At 34.2% G+C, this 15556-nt stretch overlaps 1 protein-coding gene across 1 annotated transcript in view; it reads right to left on the reverse strand.

Moving 5' to 3' along the window:
* The window catches only part of LOC107654051 (protocadherin-15-like), a 224722-nt gene that overhangs the window by 128093 nt on the left and 81073 nt on the right, over positions 1 to 15556 (reverse strand). Inside the window, exons 11-15 of the mRNA XM_016440948.1 lie at positions 14996 to 15104; positions 14306 to 14418; positions 8975 to 9181; positions 7493 to 7513; positions 5439 to 5573 (exon numbers count right to left, since the gene is read on the reverse strand). Coding sequence (XP_016296434.1) covers positions 5439 to 5573; positions 7493 to 7513; positions 8975 to 9181; positions 14306 to 14418; positions 14996 to 15104 — 585 coding nt within the window. The remainder of the gene's footprint in view (positions 1 to 5438; positions 5574 to 7492; positions 7514 to 8974; positions 9182 to 14305; positions 14419 to 14995; positions 15105 to 15556) is intronic.

The following is a 15556-nucleotide window of genomic DNA, read 5'->3' on the forward strand; positions in this document are numbered from 1 at the left end:
CGGAAGGAAGTAGTCCTGCACAAAATAGAGGGTTTTTAAAGACACTCCGTTGTTGTTTCTTATTTATTTACACACTTGTGCCATCGAACTGTTGTATAAAAGCAATATATGGGCAATATCACACAAGTAGCAGTGCGATATGGCTGTATATCAGCACGGCTGTGATCCGATATACAGCCATGTCGCATTGCTACTCGTGTGATATTGCAAAACGAGACGATGTGAACATGCAGTGCATGTTTCATTCATACTCGAAGCCGGAGGGCGCTCTAGCGCAGAAAGTCCAAAACGGCCCAGTACAAGTAATATATAATAACTTATGAGCTGCAGGAAATCCCTAATATGGACAAAGGCATCTAGCTAAGGCTGTAGCTAAAAAAAAGGAGATTCCAGGTCATTTCCAGGTAATAAATATAGTATATGAATAATGCAGTGCTAATTGACATAACATTTATTACAATATAGAAACTATTCTGCCTTATTATGTGTTTGTATAAGCCAATCCTAAAATTGTCATTAGGAAAACACAGAAAAAAATATTATAGAATACAAATGATTGGTTATCGTCCAGCAGTGTATTTGATTTCTTAGCCAATTAAAAGACATAAGAAAAAAATAAAGCCTGTCAATTACACGTCAAAAGTTGTTCTTTTTTTTTTTTTTTTTACATTTCTGTCCCCCTCATTTCTGAAATGATGGCTACGGCCCTATGTGTGCAGTACAGAAAACAGCGCACAAGTCTTCTTGTGCTTGAATGGTTTAAAGTCATTTTAAAAAGCGTACAAAGGAATCAATAAGAGGAATCGAAATTTTAATTTTATAACAAGTACACGATTCCTGACCTTAAGCATCCTATTCCAGAATTGGAATATATTTTGGATTCCCAACCCCGGGTATGGGTTAACATGTTAAATAAAATGCTCTTTTTTTTGTCCTATACCGAAAATGTGCCTGGAGTCCACCTTTGTTATTACAACAAATTACACTTTCAATGTGATTTTAAACCATTCAAGACAAGAAGACTCACAGGCTATTTTCTCTGCAGCACACACAACCTTGTGTAAGTGTTCTTTAGCCTTTTGACTTTCATTCATAGTATTCAGCTAACTATTAAATATTTTGCAATAAGATGATATCTAAGATTTTTTATTTATTTATTTTTTACCTTATTATTGGAATCGAAATTAGGAATTGACAAGAATTGGAATCATTAAAATTCAAACAATGCCCAACCTTACCCATACCCCACATAATTTTTTACTGCCACCTTTCTATTCACACTGTTTTAGAACCTTTCGTGTCTTTTAAACCTTCACTTACCCATCTTTGCTTTTGCCCTTCTTAAAAACAACCACATAATCTTATACGTGAATGTACTTTTCAAAATTAGTTATAAAACAGTTGCTCCTGGCAACAGGGATAGGCAGTATGTTTGCTTAACATAGTATCAAACATGACAATTTATGAGACTAATATCACGTTTTGTGCTCCAAAATCACTATATAAAATCAGTTGTGTTTAAAACATTTAGCTTCTGTGGTTCCATGTTGCTTCTTATCACAGTGAGACAGAAAATATTTGTTATAAAAATCTTTACTGTGATACAAGCTATGTCAATTAGCATTGCATTGCAATTGTGTGTTTCAGGACACCTATTTCAGTGATATCTGTCAGGTAGAGCCTGTGCACTTGACATGTCGGAGTTGTGGCACTCATGTGGTAGATGCAAGTTTGTGTCTGGCATAGGGAATACAATTATCCGATCCCACTCCTCTCTCTTCACAATTTTCTGTCTCCTCTTCACAGTATCATTCTAACAAAGAAGCTGAAGCTCCTGCAATAATAACAAACAAACAAAAAAAAAAAAACAGCCAAAAAAACATCTGGATGGGCAAATATAAAACACTGAAGCATCATTTTGCAATGTTTTGGCTGAAACTAACTAATTTAGAAGCTGTGACATCAACAAAAAGCAAATTAGGACGTGTTTAGAGTACACTGTACTTCAACAAATAATGGTGAAATTGGAAACTGCTGTTTCCACAGAGACAGTACCCAACTTTACGAGGGAAATCAATCCTAGAGTCATGACATCATCTCAGCGAGGTGTTTCAAGAGCTGAGCTTATCACATGTGCAAAGTTTGGCACGTCAAACGAGACAGCTCAGACATCTCAGTTAGCTCCAGGGTGCTGCTTAGGTGGAGCCCTTCATGTCGGTCCCTTCTGCTTAAAAACAAATTCAAGGACGTGCACCTCCAGTAAGAGTAAGTGAGCTGCATTACTGAAAGGCACCATTACTGCATAAGTTATTTCATGTATATATGCAGCTGAGAAGGAAGCTTAGCAACTACTACTGTCAGAAAAACATGTATATAGATAGATAGATTTACATATACATAATAAATATACACAGAACACACACATACATTATGCAAACAAAAACTTTTATTTTGTATGCGATTAATCCCGATTAATCATTTGACAGCACTATATATATATATATATATATAGATATAGATATATAGATAGATAGATAGATAGATAGATAGATAGATAGATAGAGATTCGAAATAGAAAGGTTTTTTAACAATTATTGTTAAATTATTGTAATAGATAGATAGATAGATAGATAGATAGATAGATAGATAGAGATTCGAAATAGAAAGGTTTTTTAACAATTATTGTTAAATTATTGTATTATTATTATTTTTGATCAGATTTAATTTTTGATTAAAAACACTTGGAATGATATTGTATTGTATGAATTAGCTATAATTTCGAGCAAAAAGCATTAAATAAATATTCACAAAAAAATATATATATAAAAAATTAAAATAAGAATGTTAATGTTATAATGCATTAGACTCTTTAAAGGTACAGTACAACAATGCATATTAATCTTTTAATCTTATTATTATAAGGTATAATTAATTTAAGGGATTACCCTATAGTTTAATTAGGATATATATTATCATAATGCCTCATATTTATAACATTATTGTCATGTTAGTCAGCTACTTCACTAACTTCCACCAAAAACCAATCGGACCAGTCGCTCAGAAAATCCTTATTACAACAATATATTATATATTCTGGCTTTGTAGAAAATGCGGCTAAAAATGTTAAGCATGTATTGACAAGCGAGTGTGCCAACACGTACAATTGCAGCAAACGTGTTTCCATTAACCAGGGAGATGCAATTGTGTATTCTTTGTGTAGGTCATAATAATATGACCCAAACTTCCATAATTTCCCCGGTCCTAAAAATACCATTGTTCTCTCTCATTAACAGGCCGGCAGCACTATAGTACACTCCACTGTATCACTGTAATATGTCAGAGACTAAAATAACCATGGACGTCCTCAGCGTTAATTCAAATCCATTCACCACCAAGCAAAAATGTGGAGAAAACAGCAACCCCCCTACATGTCACCAAATTGAGATCTGCATATCTCTATTGTACAGTTTGATAGGCAGGGAAATATGGTGCTTTTGTGTGAATTGCATAGCAGGACCCTGAGAGAATTACTCATGGCATGACTGCAGTGATCTGCAGTGTCCATGTGACCTGATGCAGCACTGTGCTATCCAGCATTGTAACTATCTAAAATACCAACACTTTCACATTAGAAAATTCACATTATTTGTCTTTATGGCTCTTCACACTTGAAATATTTAAACCTGGGTCATTCTAAACACTGGGTAAACAAAGTCCTGGTTTATATTGTTTCATGTAATGTATTGCTCAATTTACCCAGGTTAACAGTTAATCCTGGGTATTCATATGCTGACAATTCACACTGTACATTCCTAAACCCCGTGTTAACGTTCTTATTTAAATATTTGCGGCGTCAGTTTCACTGATTGGACAAATGCAGCACATTACCTGTTTATATATCGATAGCGTTTATATTATTGCAAACTGTATTGTCAAGTTTTTCCTGAACAGACTTTTTGCTGGAATATAAACATAGCTTTCAATAAATCAATACAACAATGGAAGAAAGTTGCCTACTCAAAAGCCATTATTTATATATATTTGTCTTATGTTTTTTTTAATGTATTTATTTATTTATTTTCGCTGTTGTTAATTACAGTCTCTCTGATAAATCATATCGATACGCCTCAAAACATTATATAAATAGCCCTCATTCTCATTTAATAAACAAAACCATGTTCCTCTGCGAAAATGTTAGAAGGCCAAATATTCTGTATTGCGTATTTTTTGCGTATTGCGATCAATTCTTTCTTTCTTTCTTTCTTTCTTTCTTTCTTTCTTTCTTTGTTTGTTGGTTGGTTTGTTTCTGTGTAAAGATAAAGTGCAAAATGTCAGATGCAACTGTCCTTATTTAACATTTTGGAGAAGACAAGATTAATTTGAGGTGTAAAATGTTATGATAATTATATGCATAATAATATAAAAAAAAATAACTTTAGAAATAATTTTGAAAAAAAAAATATATATATTTTTTTAAATAATGATCATGACATTGATATTCAAGGTGTAATTCAAGGCTTTTTACTTTCATTAAATTCCAACTTTTTTTTGATAATGGTCCAAATTGGTCTAAATTATTTTCAAAACCTTACGAATACAGTGACAACATCTCTAAGAACTTGGTACATGCTTTCAACTAGATTTTATTATAAAATTATAAAAAATGATAGATTATTATAGAAATTATATCTTGGGGACTCTGTGTGATTTGTCATTGACCCACATCACATCCTTAAAGGGGTCATATGATGTTGCTAAAAAGAACATTATTTTGTGTATTTGGTGTAATGAAATGTGTTTATGCGGTTTAAGGTTCAAAAAACACATTATTTTCCACATACTGTACATTATTGTTTCTCCTCTATGCCCCGCCTTTCTGAAACGCGGCTAGAGTGAGCAGAGGCCGGGGGCGGAGGGCTAGAGTGAGGGCTAGAGTGAGCAGAGGCGGTGGGCGGATTCGACGAAGGAGCGTCCCGAGGGCTTGCGGCAACCACATGTGACGACATCGGGCTGGAATCCGCTTCGTCCACGGTGAAAGCCGATCCGGTGATCCACAGTGCAAAGTTGCTGTATTTCCTCAGCAACCAGCACGGATCAGCTCCAGGCATGACGAAGCAGATATCGTCCTCTTTTGGAAGACCAAATTTATGCACCAAAAGCTTGTAACACTCCAAAGAGAAAGGAAAAATTTCAATCGCATCATATGACCCCTTTAAGTAAAGCCACTTGCAAAGAGAATCTATGTGACCACATGGCTTGCACTTGATCAGAATTCCTTTAGTGCAGTGTGCAGTTTCAAAAATAACCCCAGAGTGAAAAATCGAGTAGTGTGTGGAGAAGCGAGTTTAGACAAAGTCCTTCACGTGAAAGCTGCAAGCCCCAGTGACAGAGACAGAGCTAAGCAGGCTTGTCAAGGAAAGGTGGCACGGAGCCCTTACCGTGAAGGCATAACTCGGCTGTTCTTCATGGTCCACGGGCCTCAGTAGTGTCAGGTAGCGTGCGATCCCACTGGGCGTCACTGCAAAGATGCTGTTGTAGTTGTCCAGAGAGATGCGCACCATGGGATCTTTCGTCTGCAGTGCAAATAAATCACCGTAGGTTCCCGTGTCAGAAGGCAGAGACATCAGAAGATAGAGCATGCTGGGAATATGACTATACAAATTGCTAAGGATGGGGAAAAACACTCATAAAACCCAGTGCATTAGAGAAACACACTGTATAAGGGAGAACTCCAGTCAAAAGAGAGATAAACAACCCAAAACCTTCTAAAAGAAATTTCAAAAGCACCAACGTCTGAAGTTTAAAACACTGATATCTGAAATATCAAAGTAAATTAATAAGGAACATAAATATCTAAAGAGATTATACAAGAGCAACAGCATTACTGCTCTGTAACTTTCATGCTTATGAAATCTGCAAAAATAATGCATTTGAGATGTTAAGTGTTGTATCAGCACTGAGGTAAAACACAATATTATCATGTAAAGTTTGGAATAATTCATATTTTTCTAATGTTTTTGAAAGCCTCTTATGCTCACCAAAGCTGCAGTTACTATGATCAAAAACACAGTAAAACAGTACTATTGTGAAATAGTATTACACTTTAAAAGAACTGTTTTCTATTTGAATATATTTTAAATGTAATTTATTCCTGTGATGCAAAGCTGGATTTTCAGCATCATTGCTCCAGTCTTTAGTGTCACATGATCTTTCAGGTGTCTTTAATGTTTTCGTTGTTGTTTTAGGATGCAGTCACTTTTTTGATGGACAATGAATACATTTTCAAATAGTTACTTTTGATTGTAATAATATTTCACAATATACAGTTTTTCCATCAAAAAAAAAATGCTTTAGTGAGCATATGAGACTTTTTTCAAAAAAATAACAAATAAAATAAAATAAAATAAATAATACAAATACACAAGCTGCCTATTTGCTGAATAATGAATGCACTGCGAAAAAAATGCAGTAAAAATAAATGTAAAAATTAAAGACTTTTAAATCAGCCATTATGCCCTTGCAGTACATACATTTTTCATGCCACACTGTGCATTATGCGGATGCAGACACTGCTGCTGACCTCTTGAAAAGTGCACAGCACATATATTTCTGTGTGAGTATTAATTGCAAAATGTTTTCAATGCATTTCCTTATTTAATGAAACACAAATAATATCTAGCAAATATATTTCATTAATGTTACAGCAGTACTTCTCATTAATCTTAGCAGTTTACTTTTGTAAAACATCCCATTTTAATTGAATTTAAAAAGATATTAGTGATTTCACCATTATTTAATGGTAAGCACAATAAACTGTCATCTAAGGAAAATATACTTGCATGTGTATTACTTTACATTTACATGAATTTATGTAACAAGGCTTATGCAATGCTATACTTAAAAAAAAAAGTTGCTGTAAAAGAAAAAAACATGCTATAATAAAAATGCTACAGTAAAAACATGTTAACAAGTTACCTTACCATAAATAGTGTAAAGAGCTGTAAGTGGTTTAATTAACATCACTTTACATGTAATTTTACAGTAGAAAATAATGTCAAATTTATGGTTTTTGATGCTATCATCCTGACCAGTTCATTAACAGTGTAAAAGTTTGATGTAGGACTATCTGATAATATAAATACTAAACATTAAATGAGCATAAATATACAAATATATTTTTGCAAGTACACTTATTAGCACACAAATAACACACATCAGATTAAACACTCATGTTGTTTGCAACTCCACTAACAATTCCTCATTATGCTCCAACACAGTCCTCCAAATTTACCAATTTATTAATGAGATCAATTTCCAGTCTGCCCAAAATGTAAATGAAAATCAATAAACAAGATGCAGAGCAGTAATCATGCAAAGCATTAAGCAAATTGAACGATACAAAAGCACAGCACAGCAAAAATGAGCGAAGAGAGAGAAGGCAGACAAGGGCTTTTCACTTCACACATCTCTTGCTAATTTTAATAATACCTACAGGCACATCACCGGGATTCAGCTTTACATGGGAGACAAAACATATGCTTGACATTAGAGCATTTTCCATCTCTAAGACTTATGGGATTAAAGAGATAGTTCACCCATAAATGAAAATTCTGATGTTGTTTACTCAACCTTATGACATTCCAAACCTGTACAACTATTTCTTTCCTGAAATATAAAAGAAGATATTTTACAAAATGTCCACGCTGCTACTTTTGGAATAATTATGTTTTTTTTTTTGTTTTTTTTTTCTGTGATTGCATTTTCAGCAGCTGTTACTTCATGCCGCATGATCCTTCAGAAAGCATTCATTTGGTGTTCAAGAAAAATATATAATTTTTATCAAAGTTGAGAACTTGGCTGAAGTTGAAAGCAGTTTATGCGGCTTTTGTGATACACTGCCATTAAAAAGTAAAATAAATAAATAATAACAACAATATTAATAATAATAATAATAATAATAATAATAATAATAATATAATAATATTTTTTATTCAGCAAGTACACATTAAATTCATCATAATTACAGTAAATAATAATATATTTTAAAATGTATAACATTACAAAAGATTTATATTTCAAATGCTTCCTATTTATCAAAGTAGTTTTCAATAAATAAATAAATACTTTTTCAACTTTGTAAGTAATAAGAATCATTCCAGCACCAATAATAATTCATAAAAAAGAATCACCAAATCAGCATATTAGAATGATTTGTGAAGGATCATGTGACACTGAAGACAGGAATAATGATGCTGAAAATGTAGCTTTACCACCACAGGAATAAATTATATTTTAAAACATTAAAAAATTAAATAGTTCTATTAAATCATAATAATATTTCACAATATTACTGTTTTTACTGTATTTTTGATCAAATAAATACAGCATTGGTCAGCATAAGAGACTTCTTCCAAATAAATAAATAAATAAATAGATAGATAGATAATAAATAAATAAATAAATAAATAAATCCACACTTTTGACCAGTAATGCACAAAAAATACTAGTACAGCCTAGAGAGAAGTAGCATGGAAATGAGCAGCATGGACATTTTTCTAAATATCTTCTTTGGTGTTCCACTTATTTAGAACTACCTGAGGGTGACTAAATTATAGATTTTTCATTTTTGTCTGCACTGTCCCTTTAAAGTAGGAGATGTTAGTCAGAGTTCATTGTGTACTAAGTACTTTGTCTTTGCCATCTACAAAGCAGTGATAATTGCAATCGAGAACTCTCAGGAGAACATTAGCGCAGCATAAGCGCCTCCCCAATAAGTCTCTAAGTGCAAGCCTCCGAGACCATATCGCTGATGCTGTTTTCAATTTTAATTTGCTTTTCTAAATGCTCCATAGAGCAGGAGCTTTGGTTAGCTTCAGAGGAACATTTCTATACACACACAGACACACACACATCCCTCAGGACGTGTGAAAATGATTGTCGTCTGAGCACGAGCACAGAAAGAGAGACTCCTCACCTCCTCGATGTCGTTATCCAGGGCGATAATGGCGAGGGGGGTGGAGAGATTGGCACTGCTCGAGATAGTTGTGCCCAGCAGAGCAGACTCCGAGATGAATCCATGATAAGTGGCCACCTGGAAATACGGCACCTGATTGTTCTCATCAAGCACCTCAATGTGGAGATTAGCGAATGCCGGGAGAGGGTGTCCGTTATCCTGCTCTGCCTAGAGAAAAGAATGCCATGAGTTGAGAGATTCTGACTCTAAGATGGGATACTGGTGTGAAACACAGCTTTTTTTGGATTACGGCATGCTGCACATATAAGGGCAATGCGATAAACCTCTATGGGCATACGAGGGCTTAATACTATCTACAGACTTGCCCCTCTAAATTAAATAAAGACCATGGCTGATTAATTCAGGTCATTCCCAAACTTAATTCTCTCAGAGTCTGGCATGCACCCAAGTGCTCCGAGTGCCTGAATATTTAGTGGAGTAACTATTGCTCAAATTCCTACCTCACCAGCGGCATTCACTTACAAGACGTTCACCTATATGAAACTAAAATAAAAAAAACGAATGTCTGAAAATTCTGAACAGAGGTCTTTGGATTAAAATGGGATGGATTTTCAAAACTGCATGGTTTAATGGCTCCATGCAGATCTAAAAGAATTTGTGTACTGTTAAAATTCCACCCTTTTTAAAGCTGACTAAACACCGTACTATAAGCTTTCAGCCAAAATGTATTCTAGTGTGGCACAACACTGATTAGTGTAGTCTGATTACAACACAAATGACTAATAAGTCAGCTCTTTTTAATGAATTAAAGACATACAGATTTATAAACTGTGAAAGTTAAATCAGTTTAGTTACCCTTACCAAAAAGTAGTATACTTCAAGTTTATTTTATTAAGTATACTTTTTTCCCGTTTTTTGAAAGTTTTTTGTTTCCTGGTTTTTCCCACCCCCCGCGGCGATGGAAATTGCCGCTCGCGTCGCCGCCCTAGCTCGCCTCGATCTCCCCTTCTACGAGTACGCCATCATGTCTCCATGTATTGCGTGAGTGTTCCGTGTTCCTTTGTGTAAATTAAAACCCAGTTGGATTGATGTACTCCTCGTCTCTCTCCGTTCCTTGCTCCTGACTCTGCTCAGCAGTGCACCCGTGACAGGTACTGACTCATTGTTCATTTTACATGTATTCCACACTTTCTGAAGTTGACTAAATGACACACTAAAATACTCTAGACAATGTTTCCTGCAATATTAATTAAACAGTGGCACAACATCGCTATTTAATCTACTGCACAAAACAGAGAGTGTATCAGTGTAGTCTGACTACAACACAAATTAATCAAATGTTAGTTCTAATATATAGTTAGGAATAATTATTAGATTGCATTTATGCCACCTATTAAAACAAATGCAACAGGTCAATACAAAGTCAGTGTAAACAATATTATTGATTTGTTTTGTTTTAAAATGATTTATTATTGAAAGCATTATAATTTTGCCATGAAATTACATTTTCCCCTAATAAAAAGTACTAAAAATAGTGATTAATGCAACTAAGGAATCAGAATTGCTCAAAGGATTCTGAACCAGAATTGTAAAATTATTTGTTATTACTATTTCTAGACAGACTCTTAGGTTATTGGAGACATTTAATACCACAACTGAACTGGAAAACTCTCTCCTCTAGTTGCATCGTGTTTATAATCACGTTTTGCAAACTATTCTAACTCATACTTTTAGGGAAAATGTCTTTGATATAAAGATGGAGAGAGCTGTCGGAAACTTAATGCTGGTGACGTTGAAGTCACATGACCGTGGTGTAATTTGTTGATATCCTACATTTAGCTTTTGACTTCTGACGATTATATTTACCGTAGGCTACAAAATTCATAAAATTTGTGAACTTTTTTTGGTCACAGAGCTTATTTTCTGCAGTGACTGGTGGAGAAATCCATCTGTAATGATGTGCATAACTAATACTTTATCAGTTTTGGTGCAGTTGACAAATATATAAATAGTAAAAGACTATAGAAAAGTTCATAAGCTGTAGGCTGCCTACTCAAGTATAAGTGCAGATGAATTCAGTCTTGCTGTAATATGTGAGTGACTATATCATCACTCTCACATTAGCAACCGAGAAAAATCAGCTTTAGCCATCTGAGTGACAGCACATATTTCTATACAGCTGCAATTTAGGCTGAAGGGCAAGTTGAGAGTAGCATTCAGAGGTAGAGAAGACAGACTGAGAGTCAACAAGACTTGACAGAACTGTAAATGTGAATGAATAGACAGCATCCAGTGTGATAAACACATAATTCATCAGAATATGAAATTCATTGCATCAACTAGATTACCTCTCATGCTTAAATTGAAACCTTGCAGGCATTTCTGTGGAGTTCATGAAAATAAGAAATTATGTATAATATTGTGGTGGTGTGATGTATACTTGGCTCACTGCGAGGCATTATTAAAGAGATAATTAAAGCTACAGAAAGAGATTATAATTCTGTCAATAAAGCTAGTCTAGTGAATGCCCAGGTTCCACCCACACAGATTGTTGACTGACAGTCTAATACTAAACATAAAAAATGGCATGTTGCTGAAGTTCTGCATTTGATCTAACACAATGACATTTATAAGTGTGGCTTAAGTGTCCATATACTTTGGGGCCACTGTATATCTGATGCATTACAGAATCCAACTGACAGATATGTGTAAACAGATGAATTTGGGGATTCTTGCAGTGTACAGACTACGTGATTGGATTTTGAGGGGACTCAAATGGGGGCTCAGCCCCACTGCTTTTGCTTTGAAACTGAGATCTTGACTGGCAGGCTGACATGCTGTTGTCACAATAGGACTGATTTTATCTGTGTGGTGCTACAACTGAAATTCCCTTAGGAAAAACTAAGAGTTACTCTGTTGCTGATCTTACAGTGATTTGCAGAGGCAAAACTACTGTACCTAGCAGTCTGTGATACAGTGTGAAGTATATCATTAATTTGATCTTGTGTATATATTATTATTATTATTATTATTATTATTATTATTGTTATTGTTAGTTTTTTCACAACAGTTTGCACCATAAAAATGTGAGTGGACAAAATCCAAAAATCATATTGTCAGTATTTTGTCAACTATTGTTTTGATACACATGCACACAATTGATTGATTGATTAAATAAAAAATGACAATTTACAAGTTATTCTTCTTATTATTATTATTATTATTGTTATTATTATTAATCTAATGTATTATCTTAATTATTATTATGTTGTTGCACTCAGAACAATGCAGCATGAAATGTGAGCAGAAGACATCCAAAAATCATACATATATACAGTACATAATATAGATATCATATAGTACTATATTCTAATAATAATAATAAAAAAATAATAATGTAATTAAAATAAAAAATATATAAATATAAATAAAAAATATATAAATAAAAATCAATTATTAGTATTAATATTCACTTTTTTATTGTCCCATCATAAGAAATCCAAATACAATTTTTTATTGTGATTATTTTTATATACCCATGCTTACAACACAAACACACACACTGTATAATATCATAATAATACTACTATACCATATTTGTGTTGCTACATATCAGCTTTACATATAGAGAATGGTCTACATATTTTTTATCTGGTTTTCAGCACACTCTATGGTGTGTGGTTTCATTGCTAATGGACTAATTGTGCAACTTAATGTTGTGCTTGTTTTTTACATAATGGAAAAGGTCTAACAGCCAAATATACTCTAGAACTGTAATAGAGTTATTCTGGCTTGAGCAGTCACAGGAAACATGTCTCCCCTGCATATTCTACTCATTTCAAACAAACTCTGCTACGCGCAGACACTTTAAATAGGGATAGAAAAGATTGTGTCAGAAATAGCTAAATAAAGAACAAAACCTGAATTCTAAAAAAAATTACTTCCCCCAGAAATACAAATCCTGTCACCATTTACTCACCCTTATTCTGTTTCAAACCTGTAAGACTTTCTTTTCACAAAGGAGTTTAACAATGTTCACGCTTCTCTTTTCCATACACTGAAAGCAGGCAGTGGCCATGGGCTGAATGCTCCAAAAAAAGACATGAAAGCACCGAATCTGCATGAAAGTATCATGAAAATGTTGACTACACTCTTCTGAAGTCATACAGTAATTCTGTGCGATGAACAGACCAATAGGTAATGCAAGTCTGAAAATTTTGCAGTTTGTTGCAGCTCTCAAATTTAATTAATGCTCTTTTTTGTTTTCCACAGCAGAAAATCATATGGGCTTGGAACAATGTGAGAGTGAGTAAATATTCTCAAGATTATGCCTGTAGTCAATTAGAACTGAATCGATTCACACTCATGAAGCCATAGCAGTATCGCTGTTTGCAGCTAGTCTTGTTCTCTTTGATTCTGAGAAGAGCTACGGGCTTCAACAGCCAGTCCATGCCCACCTCACGCTTCCCACTGTGAAAAGGCCAATGGCATGAATAGTGTTCTTTATGGATCATCACCCCGTACCGGCACAGACTAACATTCTAGACCCTGATGTTCAGTTTCTACACTCATGAACATGCTTGGCTCAATTCCATCATTTCCCCTCTGAGATCTGAGTCATTGCTAGTTATGTGGTACATTTTCATACCCCTGTCATATATGTCTTAAAATACTGGAAAGAAAATTTAAATAATTCCATAATTCACAATGATGGAAATCATATCAGATATTGTTATCATATTACAATTAAGCTTGAGCATATTGCCATTCTGGCCATGTCCAGGGTGTCCACACATTTATTTTTACTTATTATTTATTTATAAATGTTTACTTACTAAATGTTTACTAATACATAGTAAATGTTTACTTATTTTTAAATGTATACTTATTTTTACTTTACTAATAAATCTTTTACTAATAAATGTTCAGACAGAAATTACATAGCTATCCATGATAACTGGATACATTTATTTGTAAGTAACTTTATAAACATAAACCATAGGGTTTCCCCCCAATCTTTTAGAGAATAATTGAGAAAAATATGTAAAAATGTTTATGATCTTTCCATGACTGATATTGATGTTTGTTATGTATGTATGTATGTATACCATATATAGCCATAATAATAATAATAATAATAATAATAATGAGATTTTTTTTTTTATTTACTGTTGTTTGACATTTCATTTTACTGAACTTCAATTCATTCATTCATTCATTCATTCATTTTAATCATAAATAATGTTTGTTTTTTTTATCTCCTGATGTTTGACATTTAATTTCATTCATTAATTTCATTTTGATTGTTGTTGTTGATGTTGTGGTTATTACCTTGATTACCAAGTCCAAATGCTGGTACTGTTCCCTGCTGATGGGTTTCAGGAGTTGAAGCTTGGCTGTGGTTTGATTCAAGGAGAAATACTCTGCATATGACGCAGGTTTGCCTAGAAAAACAGAAGGTTGAAGAATCAATGAAGGGACGCATAAGACGAACGACTTGCATTCAAGAGTTCGACACTGAACAAAATAACTCACCGGGGCACCATGATTTTGAGGCGTATTCAGTAGCGTATTCATTTTCATAGACATACTTCAAACAGAAAGGCAAAATAAAACCACTAATGCACTTTCTCTATAAATAGCGGCACACAATATTGAGTGCTTTGTTGATAGTTAAAAGCATAAGGCTGCTGTCATATCGAGCCGCACGGCTATGACCTACAATATGTTCTGACATATCCCTGACTGGAGGTCTAACCATTCCAGTGGTGCGCTTTAGTTCTTCGGCTCAGGTCGCGAGCAGCGTGGTTCCCTGAGCCCGCTGCTGCGCTTCCAGGTTTCATCTCAAAGCACAGTGGGTGGGCGCACCTTGCCCACGGCATAAATGCATTTGACTCCAGCTGAATTTCCGACCGCCGTTCCGCTTTGCCTCTCCTGGAATACCACTGTTTCCTGCACAGTGTGGCCTTGTATGCCTGTAGTGACTCAATATAGAGAACAGAGAGCCTGATGGAAACCTACCGATGAGAATGGAGTACAGGATTCCCGGGCGGTCTGACGGAGGCTGGATGTTTCTGTCTTGATCCACAGCTTGAATGGGAGGAGTCACGTTGACAGGGTTTACTCGGCCCTGGAAAAGAGACATGGAGAAGATTGCATTATTTACACTGAGAGAGAAAAAAAAACTTGGGTCACCATACTTGGCCACACTTCACTTAACTTCACTTAATTTCCTTTTTATTTTATTTTTTTCAAGATTAAACACATTTTTTAACAAATGACATGAATTATTAATTTAGAAATATCACAATTTCTTTTGACTTTTTTTAAATACTTTTTTTTTTACCTATATGTTGGTTGCACTACATGACTTTGTTGGTCACATAACATGACATTGATTTTGAGGACAAAATTGTTAAATATATTTTACCAAAGCTATTTAACTGCATTTAGTCAATGTATTCCTCTTTTCCTTTTCAAGAATGTATTTATTTACTTGTTTGTTTATTGTGCTGGTTGCACATCATAAACAAACCACATAGTTAAAACAAACAAACAAAAATTAATAATATTATGCCAATA

Source organism: Sinocyclocheilus anshuiensis, unplaced genomic scaffold (assembly GCF_001515605.1).
Source record: "Sinocyclocheilus anshuiensis isolate Anshui unplaced genomic scaffold, SAMN03320099.WGS_v1.1 scaffold454, whole genome shotgun sequence".
Taxonomy (NCBI): domain Eukaryota; kingdom Metazoa; phylum Chordata; class Actinopteri; order Cypriniformes; family Cyprinidae; genus Sinocyclocheilus; species Sinocyclocheilus anshuiensis.